Raw genomic sequence first — 27,459 nt, 5'->3', positions numbered from 1 at the left:
GTTCCAGCCGTTCACAAGACAAGACGTGCTTTGACAGTGACTTTGATGGGACCGTGGCCCCGTCCCCTGCACGACTGCTCAGGGATCTCACTCAGGTGATTTGATACTGACCTTACCCTACGGGGTTTTTAATTCTGCACTGGAGGAGACATGCTATTTATACAGCAGTAAGTAGCCACTTGAAAGGAAGCCTTGCCAATGATCCAACGGGCTCTGCCAAGTACCACAAGAAAGACAATAGTTCAGCCCATTTCTTTACCACATCCTGAGCTCAGTCCTGCACTTCCCCTCTTAAACCTCTTGCCAGCTTGCAATTCTCCTGCTAGACCTTCTGACAGGCTTGTAGAGCTCAGCTTGATGTCTCTACAACGTAACCCAGCTGGAGCTGCATCTGGGACTCCTTGCATTAATCCCTGGGATGGGAAGGGAAGAGTCATTCCCAGCAGTCAGAGCCTGAAGGAGCCCCTTTCCCTCCAGGCTGCAAGAGCTACAGCTTGAAAGGCAAAAGCAACAAGAGAGTGAGAGGGAACAGCCTGGATTTTGGAGATGTGGGTGCCTGCTGTTCCCACCAACTCTCAGTTGGGGTGCAATTGCTCCATGCCTCTGAGAATTGGACCCCGTGTGGCAGAGGCTCTCAAGTAAAGGGTTGGCATCCAAGATGTTTGATACAACTAGAGCAGAGCTTTGTAGAGAGTAAACAAATTCTGTGCCAAAAAGCTGCTCTCATTTACAGCTACAAAAATCCCAAGTCACTCTCTGAACTGCTGAAAACATCAGTCTTGCGTGGAGTCAAGGAAACACACGGCTTTCATTTCGCTGTGTCCTGATGACTCTAAGACTTCCAGCCATCGGGCAAGCCTGGCAATGTTGCCTCCTCAAGGAGAAAGAATAAATACTGAAGCAGGAAGCAGAAAAAGTGAATTCTCTCTCCACAGTGCTGGAAGTGTGTGTGTACAAGGAACATTTTGAGATTATAAAGGAATCTTTACACACGGTTGATACACTAGACACCATGCCATCTTTACGTTTTTACTTCTAGAAACACCTCTTAAGTAAGGGCTGGGTGGAAGCACGAGCACGGCTGGCATGGTTTCACCAGAGCCTGCAGCCTCTGCTCCTGTCCCATCAAGATCTGGTGGGATATCCTTCCTAAAGCATCACATGGAGCTGTGTGGGGCATGCTGGGCATTTTTTGGGGTGTTCTTTCATTTGTGGGAATCTCTGCCATCCTGCCCGACTCACGAGCTTAAGCTGTGGCAGACTCAAAAAGAAGCTCCTCCAGGCCAGGCTCAGAGGGAGCCAGCGCTTCATCCGGTGGGCTCACCAAACCGGTAAATCACATCATCTGCAGCACATTATAATTAAGGAATCGTTCCTTTAAAAATAGAATTTGCATTAACTGGATTTGTGACTAGGAAAGACACTGCAAACAAACAGAAAACCTGCAGATTAGGATGCTAATTAGATGCATTTCTATTTATAATCTGCCTTGATCAGGCTAAAGTATTTTCTGTTTCAGGTGTCAGTGCTATACCCGTGAATGTAAGCAATTCCCCTGGCAGGGAAACACCTGCTTGTCTCTGGGGACAGGCAAGTGCCAGGGAAAAAGCCTGAGCCAGAGGGATGGGGTGCACGTCCCTGGCTACTTCTGCTGCCCCTTCTCCATGGAGACCAGCTCCAGAGGAGGGATGGGTTGTCTCTGGCCAAGGATGACCTGCCCAGGGCATCTCCTACAAACACCAGATTTCAGAAGTGGTGGGATGGAAATCAAAGAGCCAGGGCTGGGAATGGCAAGGATCTGCAGCTGGTGCCAGCAAGAACCACCCGGCTACAGACTGGAGAGCTCAGTCTGAAGAGGACAGACAGACACCAGGAGGTCCCCGAAACCAGTCTGAGAGAGTCACTGGGCTTCATCCCTTGACTGGGGGACTCACAGCTGCAGCAAAAGCAGGTCCCATTCCTGGAGCAACCTGGGAAGTGCAGCGCTGAGCAGGATGCTCCCAGCTAAACCAAGGCTTGTCCTTGGTGCTCGAGTTTGTAGACCACAGGGGAAAGGCCTGAGTGGAGAGAATGGGGTGTTCAGCAAGCACAGACAGATGCACAGCATCCTGCCGCCTGCCCGCGCTTGGCAGCATCTGAAAGCCTGCCAGAACTGATGGGTGCTTCTCATTTCTCCTGATGATGTCTTATTCCAGACATTCAAATATTCATTTATTTATTCTTTTTTCCCCTGGAGCTCCCCCTTTCACCGCAGAACATCCAGAAGGAATAAAGAGATAGCAGGTCCACCCTGTTCTCCTTTTCTTCTAAAGCCTTCAACAATGGCATATGGGAAGTCTTTTGGGCCATAGGAATTATTGTTAATAGGAGTCTGGGAGGTTTATGACCTGTGTAAAAGGATCTAGCAAAAAATTCGGTGATAAGCCACGACTTAGCAATGTGAAAAACAGCTACAAGGTTGGTTTTTTAAATGCAGCTTAAAGAAAGAAACTCAAAAGACATGAGTCATCATTTTGAAATGTGCATCAAACAAGTTAAATAACTCTTACTTTCTTAACAACATATTAATCAAAGTGCATTGATTCTTGAATCAGATTCTACTACCAACAAGCTTTCTATCTTCTCCATCCTGATGCATGCATTAAGAGAGTTTTATTCTGACAGATACAATATAGCAATCAATAAAATCTTATTATATGGAGCTGAGATACATGGATTTGTTGGAGGATTTATGCACTACTTTCAAACCCGGTGCTATTTCATGTCTCAGCCTTAACCTGTAATTGAAAATAAATCTCCCTGAATACACCAGATTCTAATTTTCTGGATGTATGGACAAATGTGAATGGAAGCCGGCCCTTCCCTCGGGGAGAAGTCTGCTTTCTGATCCTATCACTCCCCCTGTGCACACCACTGCACCGCCAGATTCCTCCGGAGAATGCACTCTGTCCAGGAAAACACGGGGGGAAATGGGCACTGCTCTCTGCAGCTCCATCACGCTCCCAAACCCTCTGTCCCCATCCTCCTCATGTCTCCAAAGCTGCTCGCTGCCTGAGGATCGCTGCCTCCTGGGCAAGAGATAACACAATCTGACAGTGCCAGAGCCTGAGCGACACGAGCATGGCGAGGCTGGGATGGATGAATAAAAATCAGGGAGCGGGATGACCAGAGAAGCTGGTGTTTGTCTGCTGCTTTCCTCCAGCTCCTGGTGATTGCTCACAGAATCATAGAACAGTTGGGGTTGGAAGGGACCTTTAAAGGTCATCTAGTCCAACCCCCCTGCAATGAGCAGGGACATCTTCAACACCATCAGGTTGCTCAGAGCCCTGTCCAACCTGACCTTGGATGTTTCCAGGGATAGGGCGTTTACCACCTCTCTGGGCAACCTGGGCCAGGGTTTCATCATCCTCATTGTAAAAAAATTTTTCCTTCTTTACTTCTTTCTTCCATCCTTCCTGCTCAGTGGCACTTGAGCATGCTCGGAGACTGCCTCTCACCTCGCAGGGCACGGGACAGCTGGGAAGGTACGGCAGGGACAGGAGACAGACGGCCATGGGCATTTTTCCTTTGGGCTTGTCTCGGTCTCCAAGGGGTCGGTGCCGCTTGGATGTATGACAGCAGGTGGATACCCAGCAGTCTCCCTGGAAATGGCTGGAGGGGACTTTGATCTAAACAGCTCTGTCAACAGCGTTAATACAATAAAAATAATCAAATTCACTCAGATGGAAATGCGGGAGATGGAGAGATAGGCAGACAACGGTGCAAATCAGAGGGAATAAAGAGGACAGGGAGAAACGGTAAATCACCTACGCAACACCGCGAGTTCAGATGTGCCTCAAAAGAGCCACGATCTTGAATTCATCAAAGTCACTGCAGCATCGTGCCTTTTTATCTGCTTTTTTTTTCCCCATAACACACAGATACATGTACTCATTCCTTCTCTGATGGCACAGAGCGGGCAGGTTTGCAGAGGGATCCTGCCCAGGCTTCCCACACAGCGCACACACGGTGTTTGCCTCTCGTCCCGAGGGGGGAAAACACAGGTTTGCAGTTGTTGCACTAAACGCCTGGTCTTTCCAAGACTTCCCTAGAAACTGAGCAGGGATCTGCAGGAGCACCCACTGGAGAGAGTGCTGGTGGCCACGGTCTGCATCGTTATTTTTTGTCTCCTGTCATCAAGGGAATGACCATCCCCAACGCTCAACATGAGGTTGTTTTTTTGGGGAAGACAGTTTCATGGGAGGAAAGGGGATTTTAATAAAGATCTGTCAATCAGAAAGGAAAATGACTGCTGCCATTATGTGTGGAGGGTTTTTTTGGTCCTTATACTTTCTGACAAAAACCCACAATAACTCAATTACAGGAACGAGGAAGAGAGAACTGACCTGAGGAAGGTACTGGGGAAATAAATTTCCTGCAGCCAGACAAGACTTAAAAACTAAAGATTCCTTTGTGAGCCTTGCATTGCAGGAAGCAGCCCAGAAAAGGACCTGATGGAACACTTCAGCAGGCACCTTGCAAGGTTTGAGCATCATCCCTCACCCTGGGGGCAGGCATGGAAGCGAACTGTCACTCAGACCACGACAGACCAGTTTGAAGTCATTAATTCTCATCCTATCACCACATGCCCTTGTAAAAAGTCCCTCTCCAGCTTTCTGGTAGGCCTCCTTCAGATATTGGAAGGCTGCTATAAGGTCTCTCTAGAGCCTTTTCTTCTCCATCCACTTTAGGTGTCCTGTAGGTCACTTGGTGGGGACCCACACGAAGGTCTGGCAGTGAGAGGAACGCTAGCACAGAGTCAGAAATACCATCGCCTGGCTTTCGGGAGCTCACACACGCAGCCTCACCTTTAGGACACTGACCTCTATGACCTGCAAAAGGCAGCTACAGCAGATTATAGCCTGGCAGTGGCCAGGCTTTGCCTTTTTCGGGTTGTGCCAGCACGATCTCCACTCCAAAGTTACCTACTGCTGCTTAGTGGGGACAATTCACCCTCCAGATCCCAGTCGCTATGATGGGACACAACCTCCTCAGTTCCCTGAAAGGGTTTTTTTACCACCACGGGGACATTTGCCATCTCCAGGTGATCCCCGAAGGCCGTCCCCGTGGCGGGGGCAGGCAGGGTGAGCAAGGGGTGATGGGGGTCACCCACAGCACCGCTGGCTGAATGGGGCTTGGGAAAAAAAGTTGCCTCATGGATCCAATATCCACGAGAGAGGGAGCAAGCGGTCAGGAGAGGAATGAAAGGAAAGAAAGGCAAAGAGTGGGGTATTGGGGTGGGGAAGAGAGTTGAAAGCCCCTTGTCCTCCTTGGGTATCTATGGGGGACATTGGGGAGGCAGCCTGGCCAGGGGTCTGACACTGGGGGGGGTTGGACAGGCACCCTCTGACCCAGCCTGAACCCCTCACGCCTGTCTCCGCTCCCCCCTCCCTTATTTCCAGCTCAGAGCTTCGCTCAGCTCGTGAAAGGGTTAAGTTTAATTTATACTGATTTCTATTTAATATCATTCTCTCCCCGTAGGAGCCGGCAGCTGTGAGCTGATTGTACTCTCTCATTATGCAGTCTGTATCACTAATGGCCTGTGACAAAGGCATGCCATCTTCCCGGCCTTACCCCCGAGAGCCAATTAAACACACATACTCCCTTCCTGTTTGCAGCGCATTACAATGAAATTAAACTGAATTTCAAAATCATTTTCTCCTAAAGACATCTCTTTGCAATAATTAATGCATGCTATTCCTTTGCATTTGAAATATTCATCAGGAGCGTCGACTAAAAAAATTTTTAAAGCTGATTGCCTTGCACCCTGCACTTCGCCTGATGATGCTCCAGTCCCAGCCCGCGGTACCCGCCCCGGATGGGGACCCGTGGTGACACTGCCGGCAGGGCAGCTCCACGTCTGCTTCAGGATAACAATAACAATAAATCACAGCTTCTTCAAGAACCGTAAATAAATAAGATTACACAGAAGGCATCAGAAATCCAGCCTGACTCCTGACTCCATGGCACCACTGACACACAGCAGAGGAGGGGAAGGGGCAAGTCAGGGATGTTAAGGTCAGGCAGAAATGAGCCATCCTGCCCTTCTGCACTGTAGAGATTAACTGGTGGTCAGGCTCTGTGCAGGCAGACAAGCACGTTGTCCATATCTACCCCGCTGCCCAAACGGCTCCCGGCCGGCAGTGGGGCTGGCAGGAAGGTGGGCACCCCAGATACCAACCGGCAGCGGGGGCAGAGCCTGCCAACCCCTCCCGGGGCCGGTTTAGCATTTAATCTAAATGGCAGAAGGGCTCCGGGGGACAGGGGGAACCTCTGACCAGGGAGGTCTCTGAGCGCTCACCGCGCCAGGCGCAGGGCGGGAGGTGTAATTGGAAGCACATTAACTTATTCATGGCCCGTCACATCTATTCCGCCTGGGAAAGGTCTGCAGCCCCGTAGCCTCTGGAATCTGTTATCCCACATATGATGGGCAGGATTAGCCCTAACAGTTCTCCTCTGAGAACTTGCTGTCCCAGCCACGGCAGCTTCAGGTAGGGACAGTCCCGACGGCATCTGCTGCTATTGCAAGAAAACAGGGTCTTTTCTCTGTTTGCAAATATTTCATAAAACCTAGCAAGGCACACACACAGGACCCACCCGCAATAGATATTATTATTATTATTACTAAAGTATTATCTTCTGGTGAAATTTGATTTGAAAGAAGCAAACACCAGAGGCATTCCCATCCCTGGAAACACTTCATGTTTCAGAAACATTTCTCTTAGTTGAGAGGGAAAGACAAACCCCAGAAAAAGAAACATTTCCTTTGCATTTCCATAATGTAGCATATAAAACTAAAATGAGCCTTGTTTTCAAATTAAAAGGTCTCTTTTATTGGAAGACTCAGACTTTTCATTAAAAAAAAAATGTTCTGGCAATTTCAAAACCCTCTCCTGAACCGCTTCCACACTGAAGACACCCGCTGTGATTTTTTCGCAGAAAGTTCAGCTTTTCATCAATTAGTATTTTCTGACTGACAAATGACAGTTTCCTCAAAAGCTCCCACATGATACTGGTGGCCAAGCCAACGACCCCAGCCCATCCCACGCAGCCACACTGCCCATGCTCATGGCTTTGACCCTACACACCCTGTCTTTAAATACTCTGTCATCCCCAGGAGAGCAAATCCCCCCGAGACATGAGAGGGGAGGCAGGATGGATCCACCACCTCGGAGCTTGGTGGGATTTTCCACTGACATTGTCCCATGTAAATTAAGCTAAATCCCACCCGTCTGCAAAGTGCAAGTCCCTAGAAAACATCAAGCACCAGAATATGACGCTTACAAGCAAGACTCCCCAAACATACCCCATTACTTGGCTGACTAATTATGGCCAACGCGAGCAAAGCCCATCCCCAAGCTCGGTGTCTGGAAGCATGTCCAGCCCGTACGCCCAGCCAGGCTGTGACCCCCCATCTCCAACCCCTGCCCCCAGCAGCCAGGGAACCTTGGGAGCCAAATTGGAGCTGGTGCCCCCTCTCCCCTCTGCCCGCCGCCGCAGGGAAGCCCCCACAGTACCTGTTTTGAACCAGCCGTCGGGCGTGAAGGCATCTGCTGTTTCTCTGGGTCTGTTCCAGTACTCGCGGAAGACAGAGGGTCCCTTCACGAGCAGTTCCCCTTCCTGGCCCTCAGACCCCGGTGTCACCTAGGAAAAGCACACAGTGAATGCATCCTGGGGAGCAATCATATCACCCCCGCTGCCTGTCCCCACCGACAAGCAGGATCCATGCCATGTGCTCTCCCAGCCTTTACCAACCTTGGACGCAGCCTGCCCACCTGCAGGACCTCTTTCCTTAGGTGGAAGGGCTTTCATAAGTGCCTTCAATATTCAAAAGCACTGAAAATATATGTCTGTGTCATATGAGAACAAGAACTGCCATCCTGGAACCGCACTCCAGGCAGGCTGGCACCTTCCAGCTGCTGGCAAAGGAGAGGAGAAGAGGAGGAGAGGAGAGATCTCGCATGCACAGAGCTGGTCAAGAAATAATTTTGGGAAAGGGATGATCATTTCTGATCATTCTAACCATTTCAGGCCATCTGTGGGTGGCCTGATGCAGACCAGCTTCACAGCACCCTCCTCCCACCGCAGCACCCACCAGCCTCTGCCAGGCTCAGGTTCTCCCTGAGAAAATCATTCAGGAACCCCCCCATCCCCATTTACTGCCCCCAGAGCCTCAGCTGGGTCCAGGGACAGCATGTCATGCTTTGCAGTGTCCACACACCCTGATCAGGGCACCCACCTGCTCAAGGAGCCCCCAACCCATCTCTCCTGGATGAAAGGATGAGACCTTTCCCCTTGGCGGAGGCTTTTGGGGGATGGATGAAAGTGGGTCAGAGAGGTTGCATCCTGAAGGACCCAGGCATCCCTGACAACTCCATGTCCCGTCCCCGGAGTGCTGCTGCCCTCCAGGTCTGTGCATCTCCCCGTGACAGCAGCCAGCCCAAAGGGTGAGCGGATGGCTCAGCCTCAGAAACAGCAGCCACAGGGGACACCGGCCACCAGCTGCACCACTTGGCACTTAACAGCAACCTGTCGCTGGGCTGGCAGCACCAAATCCCTGCCCTCCCCGGGGAAGGAAAGCACAGACCACTGTCCCACAGCGGCTGGGAGATGGGGTCCTGGTCTGGTGTTGAAGGCACAGCCACCGCTCACCCAGTGTCCTCAGGGATGAGGACCATCCTCCTGCCCTCCGCAGCCCCTGCGAGGCAGGGGGGGAGCAGGGGACAATGTGCTCCCGTGACTGTGCTATGCTGCTGTCTGCTCTGTTGACAGATAGAAAACTTTGCTTTCCAAAACTGTCAATCTAACCTAACACTTTTTTTTTTTTCCCTTCCCCCTGAGGAGGTGGCAGGAAACACCATCTGATTTGTTCTCGGGGACACGCGGCTCCTCTCAGGCTCTCTGGAAGGCAACGGTTGTAGTGACAACTCGGTACCCTGCAGACCTGCACGGGCAGGTTTTCTGTGGCAACAAAACAGATATCCTGCTGTTATGGAAACTGGAGAAGCGCAGGAAGGTCACAGACTTGCCTGACATGGCACGGTATCTCATCTCCCCTCCACACACATCGCTCTGTAATTACAAGGGTGCAGGCAGGCTAAGAGAGGAGGCACTTGAGAGGCACGGACGTCGCGCCGCTCGTGGGGACTGTGTTAACCTAAAGTCCTTTGCAGAGAAGATGTGCAAACCCACCGCTGGGATGGAATGTCACTACAAGATGCGCTTGTAGACATTGCCCCATCCCTTCACAGAGAACATCCTGGTAACAGGAGCTCCGAGCTGCCAGAGCACGGATGAGATACATCTGGGACCCCGAAAGTCAGCCATGCCAGAAACGCAGCCGTGAGGGAAGGCAATAACAGCAGAACTGGAGAGCCAGGCAGAATCCCAGAGCAAGGCAGGCTTCGTGTCTCTGCGCAGCCTTTGATGGAAACAAAGCTCCTCTCATGGAAACACCACATGAGCCGTTTAGATGTGGTGTTGGGGGATATGGTGTAGGGGAGAACTTTGTAGAATAGATGGTTGGACTCGATGATTCCAAGGGTCTCTCCCAACCTAGATAATTCTATGATGCTATGAAACTGCTTAGAAAGCTGCTTTTAAGGCACAATTTTTGTTTTAAGTCATTTCTTCCTGAAGTCCTGTCTTGGAGGATGGGGTGACATGGGGCTCTCTGCACACACAGGCACTTCTACAGAATCACCCAAATGCCTCCACATGTCACAGCCTGGGCTGAGCCCCAGAGCCCTGGCCGTGCATCATCTCCACTGCCTGGAAGATGCTGCAGGAGAAAAAGGTCCTTAATGTTGATGACAGGAGCTTAGCTGAACAATGGCAAGGTGAGGTGCTGGGTGACTTCTCCTTTGGAGATCTGAAAGAGGGAGACTGATGACTACGATATCCACAAGCAGGACAACACAGAGAAACCTGAGGTCCAGGAGAGCCCAGCACCAAACCTCCGACCCTGCAGCAGCAAAAGGGGGTGATGCAGAGGGACCAGCAAGGCAGGGTTTCAGCGCTATCACAAGACAGGCTGCGTGTAGTTTTAGGACACGGCTCTTTTCTTCTCACTCCTTTTCCTGCTGGTCCAGCTGTGGCATCACAAAACAAGCAACATCTCTGAGCAACTCAGTGCCCCCAGTTTCAGTCCCATTGGGTAACGCAGCCCTTACAGTGCTGCCAGTGTCACCTCTCCTCCCAGGGAGGAACTCCACCGCGCTCCCCTCCCTGCAAACCCTGCTGAATCCCATCCGCCCCACCTCAGCTACAGATACACACTATTGAAATTGCCCTCATCTTACAGGCTTTTTAATTACTAGCATGAGCCGCCGAAGTCAATCCCTTTAGCCATCGGGCTGCCTCCAACTCCCCTAAAGGGGCCGGGGAGGTGGTGGCGGAGGTAAGGACGGTGAGGACCTGTGATCATCTGCCTGAGCTTCATCTACAGATCCTGCCAGATTCCCTCTTGTCAGCACTGAATGCAAGAATGGGCGTAAATTTGGCTACTACAAATTATTTTAATCCCAGCCTGCCCAGCTGAGCCCCTGCCCTGCACAGGCGTTGCCCGGTGCCATCCAGCAGCACCAGGCACTGCCCTACCCGTGCCACCGGCACCGTGCCCCCGGCTCAGCGTGGCAGAGCTGCCCCGGGGACCAATCCTGCACAGTGTTTACCTGCACGCTGCGATGTCTCGTGTGAATCAACCCCTTGAACCAGCTCCAAATTTCTTGTCATATCAACTCAAATTTTGGCAGCGGCTCAACCCACATCTTATCTTGAGCAGAGCTCCTTGGCAGCAGGCACCTCCCTGTTGTGTAATTTAATGATGTTATGGCTGGCTTGCAAACAGTAAAACAGAAAGGCCGTGACGTTATCTTAATAGGATTTTGCTCGCTGAACTCCGAATGTCACTGCCACTGCTCCCCAGCGTAGCAGAGGGGACACAAACCACCCCAGCAGCTTCTGCTGCTCGCAGACGGCATAAATTAAAATTCAAGGTTCGAGGCAATTTATCTCCTACGATCCCTCACATCTGATCCCTGCTAAAATCCCACATACACCCAGCTAGCCGGCTGCTACCCCGCTTTGAAAGCAGGGTTTTTTTGCAGCAGCAGCCACGGCCAGTGTATTTGTTCCTTTCCTCCCTCAAACCTCAGCAGCACCCATTGTGGATACACCGGATCGACGTTGCCGGCAGCGGCTGGAAGCATCGGGTCGCTAACCGCGCGGATATCCTCCTCTCCCAGTGCCATATTTTAATGCAGGTTTCAACCGCTTTTAATGCATTCCAGCAACTTTAACACCCAGGCACAGCGTGGCCCCGAAGGTTGCTGTTTGATAGCTTTCTGCCGGAAAACCCACTCGGCGAGTTGAGCTGGGTCGGCCGGCACACTGGATAAGATTCCATTTTCCACGCATGAAAATAAAAGGTTGTAATAAATCCTTTGAAGGGCTAAATCCGGGTGATTATAAAACGCATATTTTCCCTGCTTCCATTTTACCTCTTTATTAGGAGGAAGCGAGGACGGTTTGTAAAGGGCTGGGAATCCCCGCTTGGCAAGCGGCCCTGGGATTTGTTCAAAGTGGCCATTTGTTTTCTTGCGGTCTCCGATATCGGGCGCTCCGTGCTCCTCCGGGAACGGCGGGAGAGGAGCTGGTAATGGACTTTAATGGAATTAGGGGCTTTTTATGGAGGTAGGCTCAGGGCGGCGTGTCTTTCGCTGGGAAGCAGGGGAGGCATCGCGGATTCCTGAGCAGAAACATGTGGAAGACACAGAGCAAAAGCTGGAAGGCGAGCCTTGTAAGGGGAGGTAATAACTTGTTATTGGGAAGAAGACAGACAGGCTTTTAGGAGAAAAAAAAACAACCACCAAACACCTTCAGGTTGCAAACAGGTTTCAGGGGGACACATTTAACGTCTATCAGACCCCTCCTTCCCCCTGCCCTCCCCAAAAATAATAATCTGAACCTCCTCTCTGGGTGGTTCTCTCTCTCCTCTCTTCCCTCAGGAGGGACCTTAAAAGGGACTTTGCAACTCTTGTGTCCCAGAAGCACGAGGTAGGACATTTGGAGATGGTTTCCCAGGATGGGGCAAAATGGAACAGGGAGGAGAGCAGTGCAAGGGCCTGCACAACCCCTATCATCTTCATTTTACTCTTCCCTACTTAAATTTCCATCCCTTCATCCCTACTCCCTCTTCCACCCTCCCACCCAGACACAGCCTGTTTTCCAACTCCTTTGCAGTCCTTGCTCCATGAAAAACCAGTTCCTTAGAGCCAACCCCACTCTGGCAGCTCCCACCACCCTGGGCTCTGAGGGCTTCTTTCACCACCACCACCACCACCACCAGGGCTGCCAGAGCAGAAGATAACAGCCCGGGGTGTCCACAGGCTGGGCACCATCCCTGATGCAACCATGAAAAAGCAAAAGCATTTATACTTGTGGGGAGGCAGGAGATGTTTCTGCAGCCCAGCCTCCCCTGCCACAGCCCTACTGAGCTGCTCAGCTTGGAAGTGCTTGGCATTTTTCCCCACCTTGTAAATAAGTGATTACTGTGATCAAAATAATTAAGCAACCCAGCCTTTTAAGTGACTAATAGAAGACAATAACTTATATGTGCGAGGTTTATGGAAGTGACAGAGCCCTTTTAGCAGTTCTCACAGAGTAGTAAGTTTTTTTCTGGTTTTGGGGTTGGTTTTTTTGTTTGTTTTTTAATAAACATACCAGAGCATGGAAAATCATAGAATCATAGAATGGTTATAATATAAAAAAGCCTGAAGAATTGCCACTCCCTTGCACCCCAGGGTTGAGCTGTGAGGCATGGATGCCCTGCCATGCTCACCACCACGCTGCTGCAGAAGTTCACCTGCCACCAGTGCTTCCAGACCCACTCCCTGCCCCTCATGAGACCACTCACTCACCCCCTTCCAGATTTGGGTGGCCCGGAGAGCACTGCGACACAGCCAAGCCTTGCCACAACACGGCATCCAACAACTCAGCTCCCACCCACCTGGAGAAAGCAGGGGAACACCAGGCTCTGCTCAGAGCCCGCTCTTCCAGACCACACTACATCCAGTCCTGGTGTGGTGGGTGACAAGAGAGATGAGGACACGCTCACCTGCCTCCTAAAAGGAAGCTGGAGACCAATAATCCGCTCGACAGTGCCTTTTAATCACTGTCTCTCTGGGCCGTATTTGAATGGATGTCCTAGAGGTGTGAGGGAGCATTGCCAAATTCCCAGACAATCTGAACTCTCCTGCACATTCATAATTAAAAATTCCCCGCTAAGTTGCATGTTTTTGTAAAAGCATTATCGTCCCTCTGAGCTCCGTGTCCTGCAGCATCCTGCAGAAGGCAAGTAGGAGGCAATTTAGACACAGAACAATTTTCCTCCTGCTGGAAAAAGGCAGATTTCTGCTCCTCGGGGACACAGCACAGAGAAAGGAGAAGAAGAAAAAAAAAAACCCAACCAAAAAAACCCCAAGCCCAGACTGTAATCTACAAGGCCACATTTCACATCTGTTTTTGCAATGTTAACTTTTATAAAAGGGCTGGGAATAACACAATCAATTTACTTTTCATTTTGGAGGGTTATAAATTTAAAAGCAAGGCTGGTGCACAGTGGAACTGGAACACTGAAACTTATTTCCAGAAAACCCAACCCTTTACTTACAGCAAATGTTGTTCCTCTGAAAAACAAAAGTGATTGTATATATATTTTTAGGCAATACTGATTTTTAAAAGTTACCAGACTGATTAACTCCAGATGATCCCAAAAGAACCACAGAAAACAACCCAAGTTTGGGAAAGGTCACTCCTCCCCGCAGTTGTTCCACGGACCCAAAACTTCTTGATCTATATTAACACCATAAATTAGTCGTGTAACACTATTCCAGCAACGCCAACAGCTCTCCACGCTGCTGTTCTCATCCCTCTTGTTTGCAGGCTTCAGAAGATAATAAACGAGGCGAGATGTCAGCACATCTTCCCACTCCCTCAGCTCTCTTCATTAGAGGAAGGCTCCTGACGTGCCCTCGCAATGCCTGCTCTGATTTTGTGCTCGGGGGCAGGCAGAGGACCAGGCAAGGATTCAATTAGCGGCCCACCTTCGGTTCATTTTTCATAAGCCTCACTTAAAAGCCGAGGTCAGGGAGGCTGTGATGTGCTGTGACTACAGACGATCGCGCTGCCCTAGAACCTCTAATTGCTTCCTTCTGCTAAACCCTGCTGCAGCGGCCGGTGCCTCCTCCCTTGGGCTGGAAGCGCCCTGGGGCAGAGACTGTCCCTTTTTCTTCTGGTCTCTGCTTCTGCATCTCCACCACCACCACCAGGGCTTTTCGGCAAGTATCTCCAAGATGTCCTACAGCATTGACAGCCTCCATGACCCCATGGAGGTCCAACAAGCGTATCACGGGTGAAGGCAGGTTATAAGCATGCGGATTGAACCCATTCATCCCATGCCTCACAATACCAAACATGAACATCCCAGTCTCCCAGGTTCTCCTAGCACAGGTAGGAGAACACAGAAAAGGGCTGAAGACCAAAACCAGCCATGGTGGGACCAGAGAGGAATCCACCCCTTGTCCCTCATGTTGGGAGAACCAAGACTGCCAGCCTGGTGAAGGGGACCAAGAACACACATCCCATGCCTTCCTCCCCCTACAAGGAGGAATGAAAGCACAAAACAATAATAAAGAGCTTGATAGAGATTTTGAGGGTGCTATGACAAAGGCTAACTCGAAGGAAACACTTGTGGAAAGAAGGGTCTTCTTGACAGATGGATTCATTTTGAATGTGCAAGCAAGCAGCCTTCTGGGATCAAGGCTCCTCCCGTGATAAGAAAAGTTTTCAGCTGAGAAACAAGGGGACACGATGCTAACATAATCTCTGTCTCTACTTTTGCTACTAGGAAGAAATGAAATACAACTGTGGCCAAAAATCAAAAAAAATAAATCAAGGGACAGACAGAAAGAAGGAAGGAAATATAAGTCCATATGAAAATGCGATTACTGACAGAGTTGAATAAGGAACTGCTTGTGATCAATGAGAAGCAGCTAAAATGTTTGTACAGTAATGAAAGCAGCCTGGGCAACAAAGTGGAGAAACTTGGAATTACTTGGGCAGGACACAAACCAGGATACCGAGGAGATGAGAGGAACATGGTGAAACAGAAATTGTAACTGGAACATACACAGCTGCAGCGTCCAACGCTGCGAGGGCTTTGGAAGGAGTTTTTGGACGAAGCAGAGGCAAATGGAAAATGAGAAAAAATGCAGCGTGGGTTTACCAAAAGTGGATTGTGCCAGAAAACCTGAGGACTGGTGGTCCAGATAGGAGAAAAGCAGCAGATCTAATCTAGGGTGCTTTCAATGATGATTTCCCCACACTGTGTGCCCGGGAGGCGGCTACTGATGGGACAGATCATGGGGTTGAGGGCAAAGATTCAGGAGGTGGAGCAGACAAAGCTCAAAGTATTCCACCAGTCCCTATGGGTATCTAGCCAGCCTTGTCAGCTTGCCTTTGGCTCTCCATAGCTCAATTTGAATTTCACTCCAGGTCCCAAGTAACAGTTTGATCCTGCATCAGTGACTTGCTGTGCTGGTGGAAGCATCTTATGAGGCTTCAGCACCATATGGCAGCGAGCTGCTGATGGAAGATGGAAGTGGGATGCTGAAGGTAAGGTTCACCATTGAGAGACTTCTGGGAGGTACCAGTACATGAAAATGGGATGCAGCAGGGACAAGAAAACAGATCAAAAATTGTACCATCAGGAGGAGAGATGTTCCGAAAGTGGAGGAGCACCAAGGACGAAGAACAAACTGTTTTAGACTGAGGTCTGATCAGGATAGGAAAGGAACAAAAAAGTCCAGAGACAGGACTCCCTGGGCCAGGCAGTCACACCCCCACCAGCATGTCCGCACCTGACCATTTTCTGGAATGCCAGTCATGGCTGCCTATCTCAAACCCCAGGAGCTACACGCAGGAGAAGAGCCAGGTACCCTCGCACCAGCCATTTCAAATTACCTGAATGGATGAGATGAGGAGACACCACCTAAGAGGTGAACATATCAACAGCACATCCATGTGGGTCCTGGCCCAGAGAGGTGTCAAATACCAAAGTCCATGGCACTTACCCCAACCCATGGCACACCATCATGGGGTGGTACAGCAGCCATGGGGGTGCCTAGACCTTGGAGGAAGCCTCCAAGACAACCCTAGCAGCTCAGTGGTGACCGAGCACCTCCTCATCAGTTCTCTGGAGATCTGGGAGGTGGAGCCACTCCTGGTTGCCTCCACAGGGACATCAATGGCCAAGACCTCTGGCCTTAACAAAAGCTGACGGTGCCAGCTGCCCCCGACACCCGCAGCCCCACGGAGGTGCTGGAAACCAGCAGCAAGCTGCTAGCAGATGGCAGAGACGTGGGGGGCACGGGGAGGAGGGGCCAGGAGATGCTGGTGGCTTTCAGGAGGGATGGCTGCAGCCGCGCCGGTTCTCGTCCAGGACGACAGCTTGCATATGGATAAACAACGAGATAATTACAACCTTTGAGGGGGGAGAAAAGCCCATGGTTGCAGCGTCCTCCTGCTGCCAGCTCCTGCAACCCATACGTCCCGCACGGCTCCCTTCACAGCCTCATCACGAGAAAATTACTCGCCATAAAAGCCCTGGCTAGAGCTCCGCATTAGATACAGCTGTGAAACCATTTATCTATTGATAGACCCCTATTGTCAGGGACTGGGGTTTGGCTTTCGTGCGAGCGAGCAATTTGGAAAAGGGAAAAAAAAGAAAAGAAAAAAAAATCCAACAAAAACGACAACCCAAAAAACCTACCAACCAACAAACAAACAAATAAAGAAGGAGAGAGACAATACCCGACAGCTCGCAGGGTTTCCAGGCCTCTGCCAGCTGGGAAGCTAAGCGTATGAAATATGCATCGCACTGAACAAAGCAAACTGAAACGTTCGGCGCTGGAAAGCTGTAACCCTTTCCTGTGCGCCGGAGCCAGCCACGGGGAGAGAGAGATCCCCGGGCTGCCAAAAAGTTAAGGGGAAAAAAGACCAGGAAAAAAAGCATCCGGGGTCATGGATAAGGAGGAGCACTGACAGCTTCCCCTACGCCAACAGCCAAGCTCTTTGGGTAAAAAGCCGCTTCCTATAGCATCAGAGGAGCTCAACAGGCAGCTGCTTAAGGCAGGTTAAATCTTTAGGAACTGCTTTGGACGTGAAACAATAGCTGGGATGGATCACAGCAGCAAAGCTACTGCTGTGCCCTGATGTCCACTTCCACACCTCTGCTCCCCACGGATGTATTGGAGGAGGAGCACGTCTCCGAGCACTCAACAAGCAGCATCTCTCCAGGGGACCATGCTCCACACCACCCACCATGCTCCTGCGCTGGGAGGAGATGGGGGACACTGTGTGACTATTGGGCAGTGCCACCTCCTGCCCACACTGTCCCTGTCCCACACCAGGCTGCAGAGCATCCTTGGCTGGGAACAGATCATGCACTGAGGGGATCTCATCAAGCTGGAGAGCACCTTGTTTTGGTGTTGGTAGCGGTGGTGCAGCTTCAGGTAGGGCATGGCCAACAGCCTGATTGCGCGTGGCTCCATGTCAGCTCAGGAAACCAGCTCGCAGCCCAAGGTGCAGCAACAATTAGAAAGGAAGCAGCCCAAGAGTCATCTAGAAAACCTGAGCAAACTGGATGCAACGGAGCACCAGGCTCATGAGAGCTGCAAGGAGATGGGAGGGCTGGAGCACGTGCGTGAAAGGAATCCAGCACTCTAATCAAGGGACAGGAGAAAATGAAGGGATGAACAGAGATCCAGCAAACTTTCAACTAAGTAGATTATTGATCTTCAGGGTGTGCCAGAAACCAGCTCTGCAAATTACAGCAGTCCCCTGCTGCAAGCTCAGGCAGTTACCGGATGGCAAAGCAGAAAGGCTCCCCACCTCCCCGTTCCCACCACCCACACGCCTTCCTCTGCCACTGCCATGATGCTGCCAGGCTCCTGTTTGCATCTCGCCGTGGCAGGACACGCAAACATGTCCCCAAAGGGTGACAACGTGAAAGGAAACGCCGCGATCCGCCAGCATCTAATGGGGGAAGACGGTGTTGGTGGGGGAGAAACAGCTCGGAGAAAGCCTGTTGTCTCCCGTTGTCGAGAGGGAGCAGAAGGCAGAAACCTCAGCCCAACGCGACGGGGGGAAGGCGGTGACCTCGCGAGGCTCCGTACCAGCTAAGCAAATAATTCCCTTGGCAAAGGCAGGCGCTCTTTCTGCTCGCAGTCGGGAGGGTTTCTGCGCAGCGCAGCCGAGGTGTGAACGCCTCGCAGATTGCCCTGACAAGGCGCTTCACCCCCGGCACAAAGATCACCTGCTCGCAGGAGCTGAGAGCCTGGTGAGAAAGAGACAGCTCTGAGCCCAACTAACTCCTACCGGGGGTGCTCAGCATCCCCACCACATCCCCATCACCACGCTCACTCCGTGCTGCCGGGCACGGCTGCCCCACAGCCTCGTGCCCCCCACCATGCTGGGGGGGCAGTTTCCTTATTATCTGTTTCTGTGTACGGAGAGAGGTCCCTGCCCTGAAAGCCTTATAACCGGAGCAGACGGTGGGCACTCCCTGTGCTGGCCCAGCTGCCGGGAGGTGTTTATTTCCAGTAATCCATTACACCACATTTGGTAATTTTTCATAGCGTCCATGCCAAACCGGAGAGAAATGCCCAGAGCGGGGATGGGGCTGAGGATGCTCATATCAAACCTCAGGCAGAGCAGGCGCTGGGAGGGCCGTGTACCTCCTGTCACCGGTCCCACCACCACTGTCCTTCCACCGGGACCCCTCTGCCCTTGTCAGCTCCACACCATAGACCAGCTCCACACCATAGACCTCCCAGCCCTCAAAAAACATGCCCTAAGGCTCAGAGCCCCCCTGCGAGGGAGGTGAGGAGGTATTTGTTTATCCTTTCTCATAAGAGGCAAGGAAAAGGCCACGCAAGGGTTGTCCGGTGGCACAGGGAGGGAGGGTGACACCAACCAGATCTTCTCATCCCAGGGACAGCCCCTTTGCTGTGGAGGAGCTGATTTTAAAAAAAGCCAGGCCTTTCTTTGACTGGTGGAGTGTGATGAACACTCGGACTGTCAGATCCCCCTTGTTTTAAATAAATTCCACTGACGTATACTCTCTTCTGACATAAATTATTAACCAAGCACGCTGCACACAGGGTGCCAGCAGCAGCATCACAAGGCAGGAACAGGCAGCAGGTGAGGCTTTCTGCCCGCAGCCGCAGGTGTGAAGCAGTTAAATTACACCGTGGCTGGGAGAAGAGGTGTGCCACCACGGCTGCCACCTGCCCCGCCAGCGTGGTCACGCGATGCAAAGTCACACACCATACTCAGGCCATATAAAACCCAAACTCCTGTCATCTCCACGCATCCGGTGGTGCCAAGACGTGCTGAGAGCAGAGACTGCTCCTGGAAATGCTGTGGATGGCCTGGAGGTACCCAACCAGCCACTGTCTCCTAGGGTGGCCCAAAGCAGATGGGACCATTTCTCTCCCTTCAGCCTGAAGCAGCTCCCAGTTAAGCTGGGACAAGGTGGGTGAGATGGGGACAGCCTTTTAAAGCAGGACCAACCCATCAGCCAATGCCCAGAGGCAAACTCTACCACCTCCCCACACCCTCCCTGGTTGATGTCTTGAGCATTCATCAGAACAGTCAAAAAAAATCCCAAGGGAGAGCCTGATGGAAAGGCAGCCATCAGCAAGGGGCACGGGGCCAACAACAGCGCTGGTGGGAGCTCCTGGGAGCACTGTGAGACACTGGTATGGACCTCAGCCACCCACGCTGGGGGCTGAAGTGTGTACGTGCAAATGGCTGGGATAAAAGGGCAATTCCTCTGCCTCAAATATAAACTCAAGCAGCCTGAAGTCAGAGAAGAGGTGTGAGAGTCTCAGCTCTCTGAAGCCCTGAAGAGTGGTGGGCTTTCAGCACCAGACACAGGTCATCCAGGCTCCCCTTCTCCTCCAGTTACTCATTACAACCAGAAAAAAGGGGAAGGAGTATTGAGCAGAAAAAAAAAAACCCACATTATATATTTTTTCCTCTCATAATTCAGAAGAACGACGTCGACATTTCATCCTGGAAGTAGCTGTGCTTTGGGGATTCTCGTGTCTAAGATCTAATTTGTAAAGCGCCTAGGGATCCCTTAGGGTGAAAAAAGCATTATAGGATCATTATTAAAATGGACACATTATATTTCATGTCTCAGTTCCACACAAGTGGAGTAAAAAGGCCAAGATCTAACTCCAGGATGAGACTGCGAAACCGTGAAACCTAACGCTCACCCAGTGGAGTGACAAAAAAGGGGATGTGCCTTCCTAGGTGTGGAGTGCTGCACTGGACCTGCCGCTGCAGGTCTCCAGCTTTGTCCACTGCTCAGCCACACCACAGCAGTGACACAGAGTAAAGAGCAGCAAACTTTGGGGTTTTTTTTAAATAAAAGTCACAATCCCTGGCTAGAGCGGTCCCTCTCAGCTCTCCATTGGTCTTGTTTTGCTCGGCTGGGGTGGGATCCAGCACCAGGACCTGCTGCTGCCTGACCACAACCCACACGTGGGGCTGCCCCTGGTCCCGCTGGCTCCTCCAGCTGCCAGCACAGATAATCTAGAGAAAAAAAAAAAGGCTTTCTTGAGCCTTTCACCTGTACTTACACCAGCAGTGTCTCTGCTATACCCTGCCACAGACCGGGAAGCTCCTTTCAAACCCGTGGCAAGATGAGAAGCTGTTTTCCCAGAGGAACGAGCGAAAGCTCCGTGTTTTGGGTTGAATCTCTTCCTGCCTGTCTCCCACCCACACGGCACACATGACTGCTGGGGTAATTTCTCTCACACACACGGCATCTATCTGCTCAGCCGAGCCTGTACATCACCTGGCTATTGATCTGTTGGAGGTGACATGACCCGCACCCACGATGAGGTTGCAAAGGAGATGTGGCAGGAATGCAGACCCTCTTCAGCCTTTTCTGTGGGGGCAGAAAGGGGCTGAGGCAGCAAGACAGCCTGGACCTCAGGCTGGGGCTGCTTCTGCAGCGGGGAGCACACAGCAACCCAACACAGGGGCAGCTCACGGGGAAAGAGGTCCAACCACTTCACCATCAAGGATATCTGACTTCTGAGATGTCAGAACTGCTGGTGCAGACATCACCTGGCAGCTGCAGCCGGACTTTCATGGAAACCTGATGGGTTGCATCTTGTACTGTTTAAAAACAAATGCAACCCCCAAAGCCCCCAGTCCTGTCCTTCCAATTCTCATTGCTAAAACCCTGATCAAACCCAATGAAATAAACACAGATTTTCGAGTGCTTATCCTCTCCTCCAGGCTATTTAGTGACTCTTTAGACTGGAGTAGGGTCCATCTGAATTTCTGTCAATGCCTTGTTCTTACCTTCTGCAGTAGACTTCAACTTTTTGACCTGAATTTCAGAGGCCAAGCTCTGCTTGGCCCATCACTTTCCTCTGGGCCATCAACAGCCTCAGCAGACACATTATCATCTTCCTATCCATAGCCCTTATACCATAACCTTCACCTTCCACCCCCATACAGAGGGGTGTTCTGTCTCAGATGTTGCTTTTCTTTGCAGGCAAGGACAACACTTGTGTGGTCCATAAAGTACCATGGTTACAGTAAGCCATAAATGCATACAAGTAAGAGGAAACTCTAAATAGTATCACTGAGTTCCTGGGAATAACCACAGAGCAAGCCTCAGCCCTTGGGGCTTCAAAGAGCTGGGGAGGAGAGAACTTTTCACGAGCCAGAGTGAAGCAGCAGAAAACATGGCTGAGCACTACCTGTGTGCTATCTTCATCTCCCTGAGCATGGACGGTGTAGGAACGACCACCATTCTTCAAGGTCTCAGAGGCAATGCGTACTTTCACCCCCGGCAGCGGGGTGCCCACAGAACCTGCAAAGGAAAACAAGACTGAAACAGTGGACAGCCTCTGGGAAACCACAAAATCAAGGATGCAAAAGAGCAGCTGCTCGTCTATCAATGGCATCTGCAGACTGTGCTGGCACTAAAGAACTTCCTAGCAGGGGGCTACCCTTCAGGAAGGCTTCGATCACATCGTCTGTCTGCATGCAAATGTCACTGCGGTGCAATACGCTGCTGTTCGCTGAGCAGGCAGTGTTGGAAATGCCTAGGAAAACAAATGTGTCTCCAGCCCGGAACAGTCTCTCTTGGCCAGTCTTTGAAGACATCAGCACAGCTTCGTAGCTCAGTAATGAAGCTGTCTTTAAAAAAAAAAAAAAAGAAAAAGAAAAAAAAAAGTACCATGAAACCTACACAAAGATGTGAAAAGAAAGAGCACGATGATTACTACAGTGGCTCAGTGATTCTCTATAGCCTGGACATGACAGAGAAGGCAAAGGCTTAACAGTGTGAGAATTGCAAGGGATTATCTCAGTTTTATGAGACATCAATACACTGTATATAAAACATCACAGGAGAAAAGCAGAGATCAAAACCACATCGTTCTGCCACAGGTTTCAATTTTCAAAGCCAGGGAATCTGACACTGTGTCACGAACAACTGCTATTAAGCTCCAAGATGGTCCTGTGACCCAGAGCTCCCCAACCTGCAGCCTGCAGCATTCCCACCCCTTGGTTTAGCGCACGCTCTTCTTGGTGAGCATCAGAAAGCACAGAAGAAAGGGCAGCTTTGTTCCTGTGACCTCTGTCTGATGGGGGGACTCCCAGCTCAGCAGCAACCAGGAGTCGAGGGCATCTGGTGGCTCAGCAGGTTTCACCCTGCATCTCAATGGCAGGGGACAGCCCTCATTGCAAGATGAAGGCCGTGACACTCATCCCCCACGAGTGGGGAGAGGGACGTCAGCACAGAGCAGCCTGTGGCTCAGGAGGACTGGACAGGTCTGGGCTTATGAGTAAGTGTCCTCTTTATTTTAAGAGATGATCATTTTTTTCCCTGGAGAGCCTCCAGCTGGTGATGTTTTCTTGCTCTGCTAGGATCAGCTCGACATTGGAAAGTCCTTAGAGCAGGGCGTGCAGGACCTGGAGCTCAGCACTGCCTTCCCCTCAGGCATTTGGGTTCAAGGGGCATATTCCCTCCCCTGGTCTCATTCTCTTGTTCAAGCCCTGGAGATACGGTATCTGTGACATCACGATTTTGTTTGCTACATTGGTCAGTTGCCATGGAAATTGATATGTTGTCGTAGCCCAGATTTATGGCATCCCTGCAGGATCAGCTAAGAGCAGATGGGCTATGAGGGAGTGAGATTTTATTGCAGCGAAACTACCCGAACAATTAGCAAATCTGGCAAGAAATAAACAGAAAGCGACACGGCAGTTCCGTGATGTGTGTCTGTTCAGCTTGAAATTGCCTTGGGCGTTCAGGTCGGCCAACACACACAGCCAGGTCCTTCTCCTACCATGAGCATCGCTTGGGCTGCTCTCATCTCATGGCCACACACTGCCAGGAGTCAGAGACACAGGGCTGCAACAGAGCACGGAGGCAGGAGTATGTGCCAGAAGAAGTGCCTGGAGGTGCCATGTAGAGGTATTTATGTATTTTAACAGTCCGTTACCTGCCATGGTAGGCTCTGGGAGGACTCAAAAAGCACGTAACAAAACCAAAACACACCAAATGTTTGCACATCAAGCTTGCTTGAAACCACCGTAGACATCTATGGGAACATTTTCTCCAGTGTGAAAAATGCCTTGTGCAAACGGCCTCCAACCTGCCTGTGAGACGTTGGGCAGGGACGGCGGGCAGATGCTGCAAAGTCAGTCTGGTACAGCTCTTGGAGGGAGCAATAATCAGTGCAATGAACTGCCAGGGGCTCTCACAGATTTGCCATCTCTGGAAGCCTTCAAATCAAGATCAGATGGATGCCTTCCTGGGAGATGCTTCCTCCCTGCATGCAAGCTACTGACCTCAAGGCAGAAATACAAAGGACTGATTCGCGGGCAGCAGGACTGAATGGTTAGTGCCCACTTCTAGTCTTTGAGAATGAAATACCAAAGATCAGCACAGTGCTGTCAAACAAATCTGAAGACACAGAGAAGGCAACGTGTTTCCCATACAGTGTTTCAGATCACCATTACAAATTATGTTCTACTTGGATAAAGTAAAACCAACATGTAAAATAAGTAACTCGTGGGGATTGGTTTCCTTATACTTGGTCTGGAAAAGGCTTTCTGGTATCTAGGAAAAATTACAAACTTGGAAATCAACACCTGTAAAGGCTGAAAATGCTCGTAACATCGATTAGAGCTAAACAAACCTGACAGTATTAATAAAATTTGTGCAAAAATAACGACTAGAGCTTCTCAGGCCCATCTGCCATGTCCAAGACACACACTGTGCCGATTCCAACAGGTCAGCAGAAGGCTGAGCCTATTCCCAAAGGAACAACACTGGAGGTCCTGGCTTCACCGAGACAGACCACAATCAGGGGTGATCAGAGGGGGGTCAACACTCAGTAGGGGCTTCCTTTTGTCCCCCAAGCCATAATCCCGAGGGGAAAATGGGGAGAAATCCCTGCTCCTTCCCTTCTCCCTCCCTCCCAGCTCTCTCCAATTTGCAGGCTCCTGAATGTTAAGAAATGCTGGCAACGTGCCCACGGTGTCAGCTCAGCCGGCATCAGCCGGGCGGCAGTCAGGAAGGAGTGACACTATTATTCTCTCACCGGTTCTCCTCTCTGTTTAAAAAAGTTGTCAGCTCTTCCCAGATAAATTTAATTGGCCCTGCGGTCTGTGTCCTTCGGTATCTGGGGACCTCGATGCTGTTATGTGCGGTGGTGTCCTGGGAGAATTGAAACAGGCCAACGATAAGGCACTCAACGATCTCACTGTCAACAATACACGGAGTCCCCGCTGTAGGAGCTATTAGCCGCCTCTGATCTAAACCTCCAATTAAAGTGGTGATTAGGCCCAGTGAGGCATTCTCCGTCCATGAATTATTCATCTCCCTTCACAGTAACAGCACCAGGGGGGATTAGAATGAGAGCTGGTGAAAACAGAGGCATTTTAAGCAGGGTTTTAACCATATACAAGCAAACATTTATCTTTCAAATCTTTCATCTTTTCTTCTTCTGGAAATTAAGGCTGCCCACCCACCCCTGCTCCTTCAGACCTGTGTCACGCTGCCAGGGACACTGGTGGTGACATGGGCAGGACAGGCAGGCACCAAGGACTCAACCCTTCCCCAGCCACACCGAGTGGGTGGAAGTGGGTGAGGGAAGCCCCAGGACCTCTCCTCAGAGGTAGGAGCTCATGAAGCAGCGGAGAAGGACGTGTACTGCTTCCAGTCCAAGAGAAATCCCCTGGGCAAGCATGAGGATCTCTGGATTTACCCAAGGGGCAAAGTGCCATGCTTGTGGTGCTCCAATTGCTTTGGCCAGCACACGGGTCCATGGTCACCACTGCCTAGCATCTGTCCCTGTAACACTAGAGCCACCTGAGGTCTCTTCTGTGGACACTTCACTCCTCCTCCTGGCCAGCCTCTGTTCCCAGCCCATCGCTGCATTTCTCAGTTGACTCTCTCGCATGGGATGCTCTGTGGTGACCTTACATCCCAGCCTCCAATGGGGTACTATATCAAAAGCTTTTTCACAGCTCCAGTAAATTATGCCTCAGCTTCACCCATCTGCTTCCCAACTGACACTTCCTGAAATAAATTAATCAAGCCTATTCAATTATAGCCTTCTTTATGTAAGGTCTCTCACTGATCCACACCTTTGTACGATCCTTCTCTCCCCTCTTGGGGCTGCATCAAGCCCCTGGATGGTGGCTGGAGTGACGGTCAGCTGGCCTTTATCCCCAGTCCCTCTGCTTGTAGCTGCATGAGAGGACTTGTCCCCAGCTCCCCTGCAGACCCAGGTACAAGACATCTGTCTTGCCCGTGTTATTTTCAGTCTTATTTCCTTTCTCCTGGGAAACTTCTAGAGCATCCACTCATTTCCCCTCCTGAAGATGAATGAAAAGCAAATATAACCAGGCCACAGGGACATTCAAACCGCACCATCACCCTGCGACATGGTGATGTCAACTCAAACTCAGAGAGCTTGAGTTCATCCAGGTGGGAATCTCGTTCCCCTGCCTGCTTCCCTCTCCTGTCTGCAGGGACAGGGCTTCTGGGGGTAGGGCACACTGGCTGACCCGGGGTGGGGGAACTACACTTACTCTGCTGAAGCAAACTAGAGTTTGTATTTCATGCTGCCCCTGAGCTGTTCTCAGGTTGAAGAGCCAGTGCTGGGGAAGCTGTGGCTTCTCCTCTCCCTGCAGGCTTATGGCTTCTGCATCCCATAGGACTGGGGTGCTGTGGGAACCCATGATGCTCAGGACAGCCCCCCTGGGTAACTCTGGTCCCCAAGACACCGGAGACCAAGACGATGCATATGGTGTCATGCGTGTGCAGACAGCATGTGGGGAGGAGAAGGTGGCACAGTGGTGGGCTGGGTTGCTTGGCAGACAGATGGCCACGTTTTTAACCAAAGGGAGGGTGGGGGCATTTCTTATTTTTAATGTTTCAGATCAATTTATTTCTAGGTTACATAAACGACAGATAATGAGAAGAGCCACCAAGTGTAGCTAAGGGAAGTGAGGGAAGACAAGGAGAGAACAGAACCAGAGCCTACAACGAGGTGTGACAATTTCTAATTCCTGAAGAGTCAAGAAACTTGCACTAAAATAAGAGTAAGCAGACATCCTATTTTAAACGTTCAGTACTGATAGATTGGACACCAACTGCCACGTGGGGACTCCTGTGTCAATACTGCACACAAACACAACTTCAGAGCAGGAGCTGAAGATGCAGTCTCATCACAGTGCTTCAACTGAGACTTTGGACATCACAAAGCATCAATACAGACCCTGCCTCCTGGGCAGAACCAGAAAAAAAACAAGAGCACTTCACTGCCAAACACCTCCCAACAGTGTGCACCCTCTGGAGACTCCTACCTGGGACACGGACTCCATGCAAAGGGTTAGAAAGCGCCATCCCAATCTCAGTCATCCCATACCTCTCCAGCAACGTGTGCCCGGTGATGCTCTTCCACTTCTCCAGGACAGGCACAGGCAGGGCTGCTGAGCCTGACACCATTAACCTGCACAAGGACACCCCACATAAGGAAGTATCCATCATCATCTTTGCTTCAGGGAATTTGCGGTCTAAGATAGGCAGAACCAGAAAAAAAACAAGAGCACTTCACTGCCAAACACCTCCCAACAGTGTGCACCCTCTGGAGACTCCTACCTGGGACACGGACTCCATGCAAAGGGTTAGAAAGCGCCATCCCAATCTCAGTCATCCCATACCTCTCCAGCAACGTGTGCCCGGTGATGCTCTTCCACTTCTCCAGGACAGGCACAGGCAGGGCTGCTGAGCCTGACACCATTAACCTG

At 51.0% G+C, this 27,459-nt stretch overlaps 1 protein-coding gene across 1 annotated transcript in view; it reads right to left on the bottom strand.

Annotated features, from left to right (window-relative positions):
• The window catches only part of ACSF3 (acyl-CoA synthetase family member 3), a 66,260-nt gene that overhangs the window by 22,300 nt on the left and 16,501 nt on the right, over positions 1 to 27,459 (bottom strand). Inside the window, exons 5-7 of the mRNA XM_014942545.1 lie at positions 27,311 to 27,456; positions 21,888 to 22,000; positions 7,557 to 7,683 (exon numbers count right to left, since the gene is read on the bottom strand). Of these exons, the coding sequence (XP_014798031.1) occupies positions 7,557 to 7,683; positions 21,888 to 22,000; positions 27,311 to 27,456 (386 nt within the window). The remainder of the gene's footprint in view (positions 1 to 7,556; positions 7,684 to 21,887; positions 22,001 to 27,310; positions 27,457 to 27,459) is intronic.

Source organism: Calidris pugnax, unplaced genomic scaffold (assembly GCF_001431845.1).
Source record: "Calidris pugnax isolate Ruff unplaced genomic scaffold, ASM143184v1 scaffold28, whole genome shotgun sequence".
Lineage (NCBI taxonomy): Eukaryota > Metazoa > Chordata > Aves > Charadriiformes > Scolopacidae > Calidris > Calidris pugnax.
Note: the sequence above shows the minus strand (reverse complement) of the source record. Positions and strands in the feature narration are given on the sequence as shown.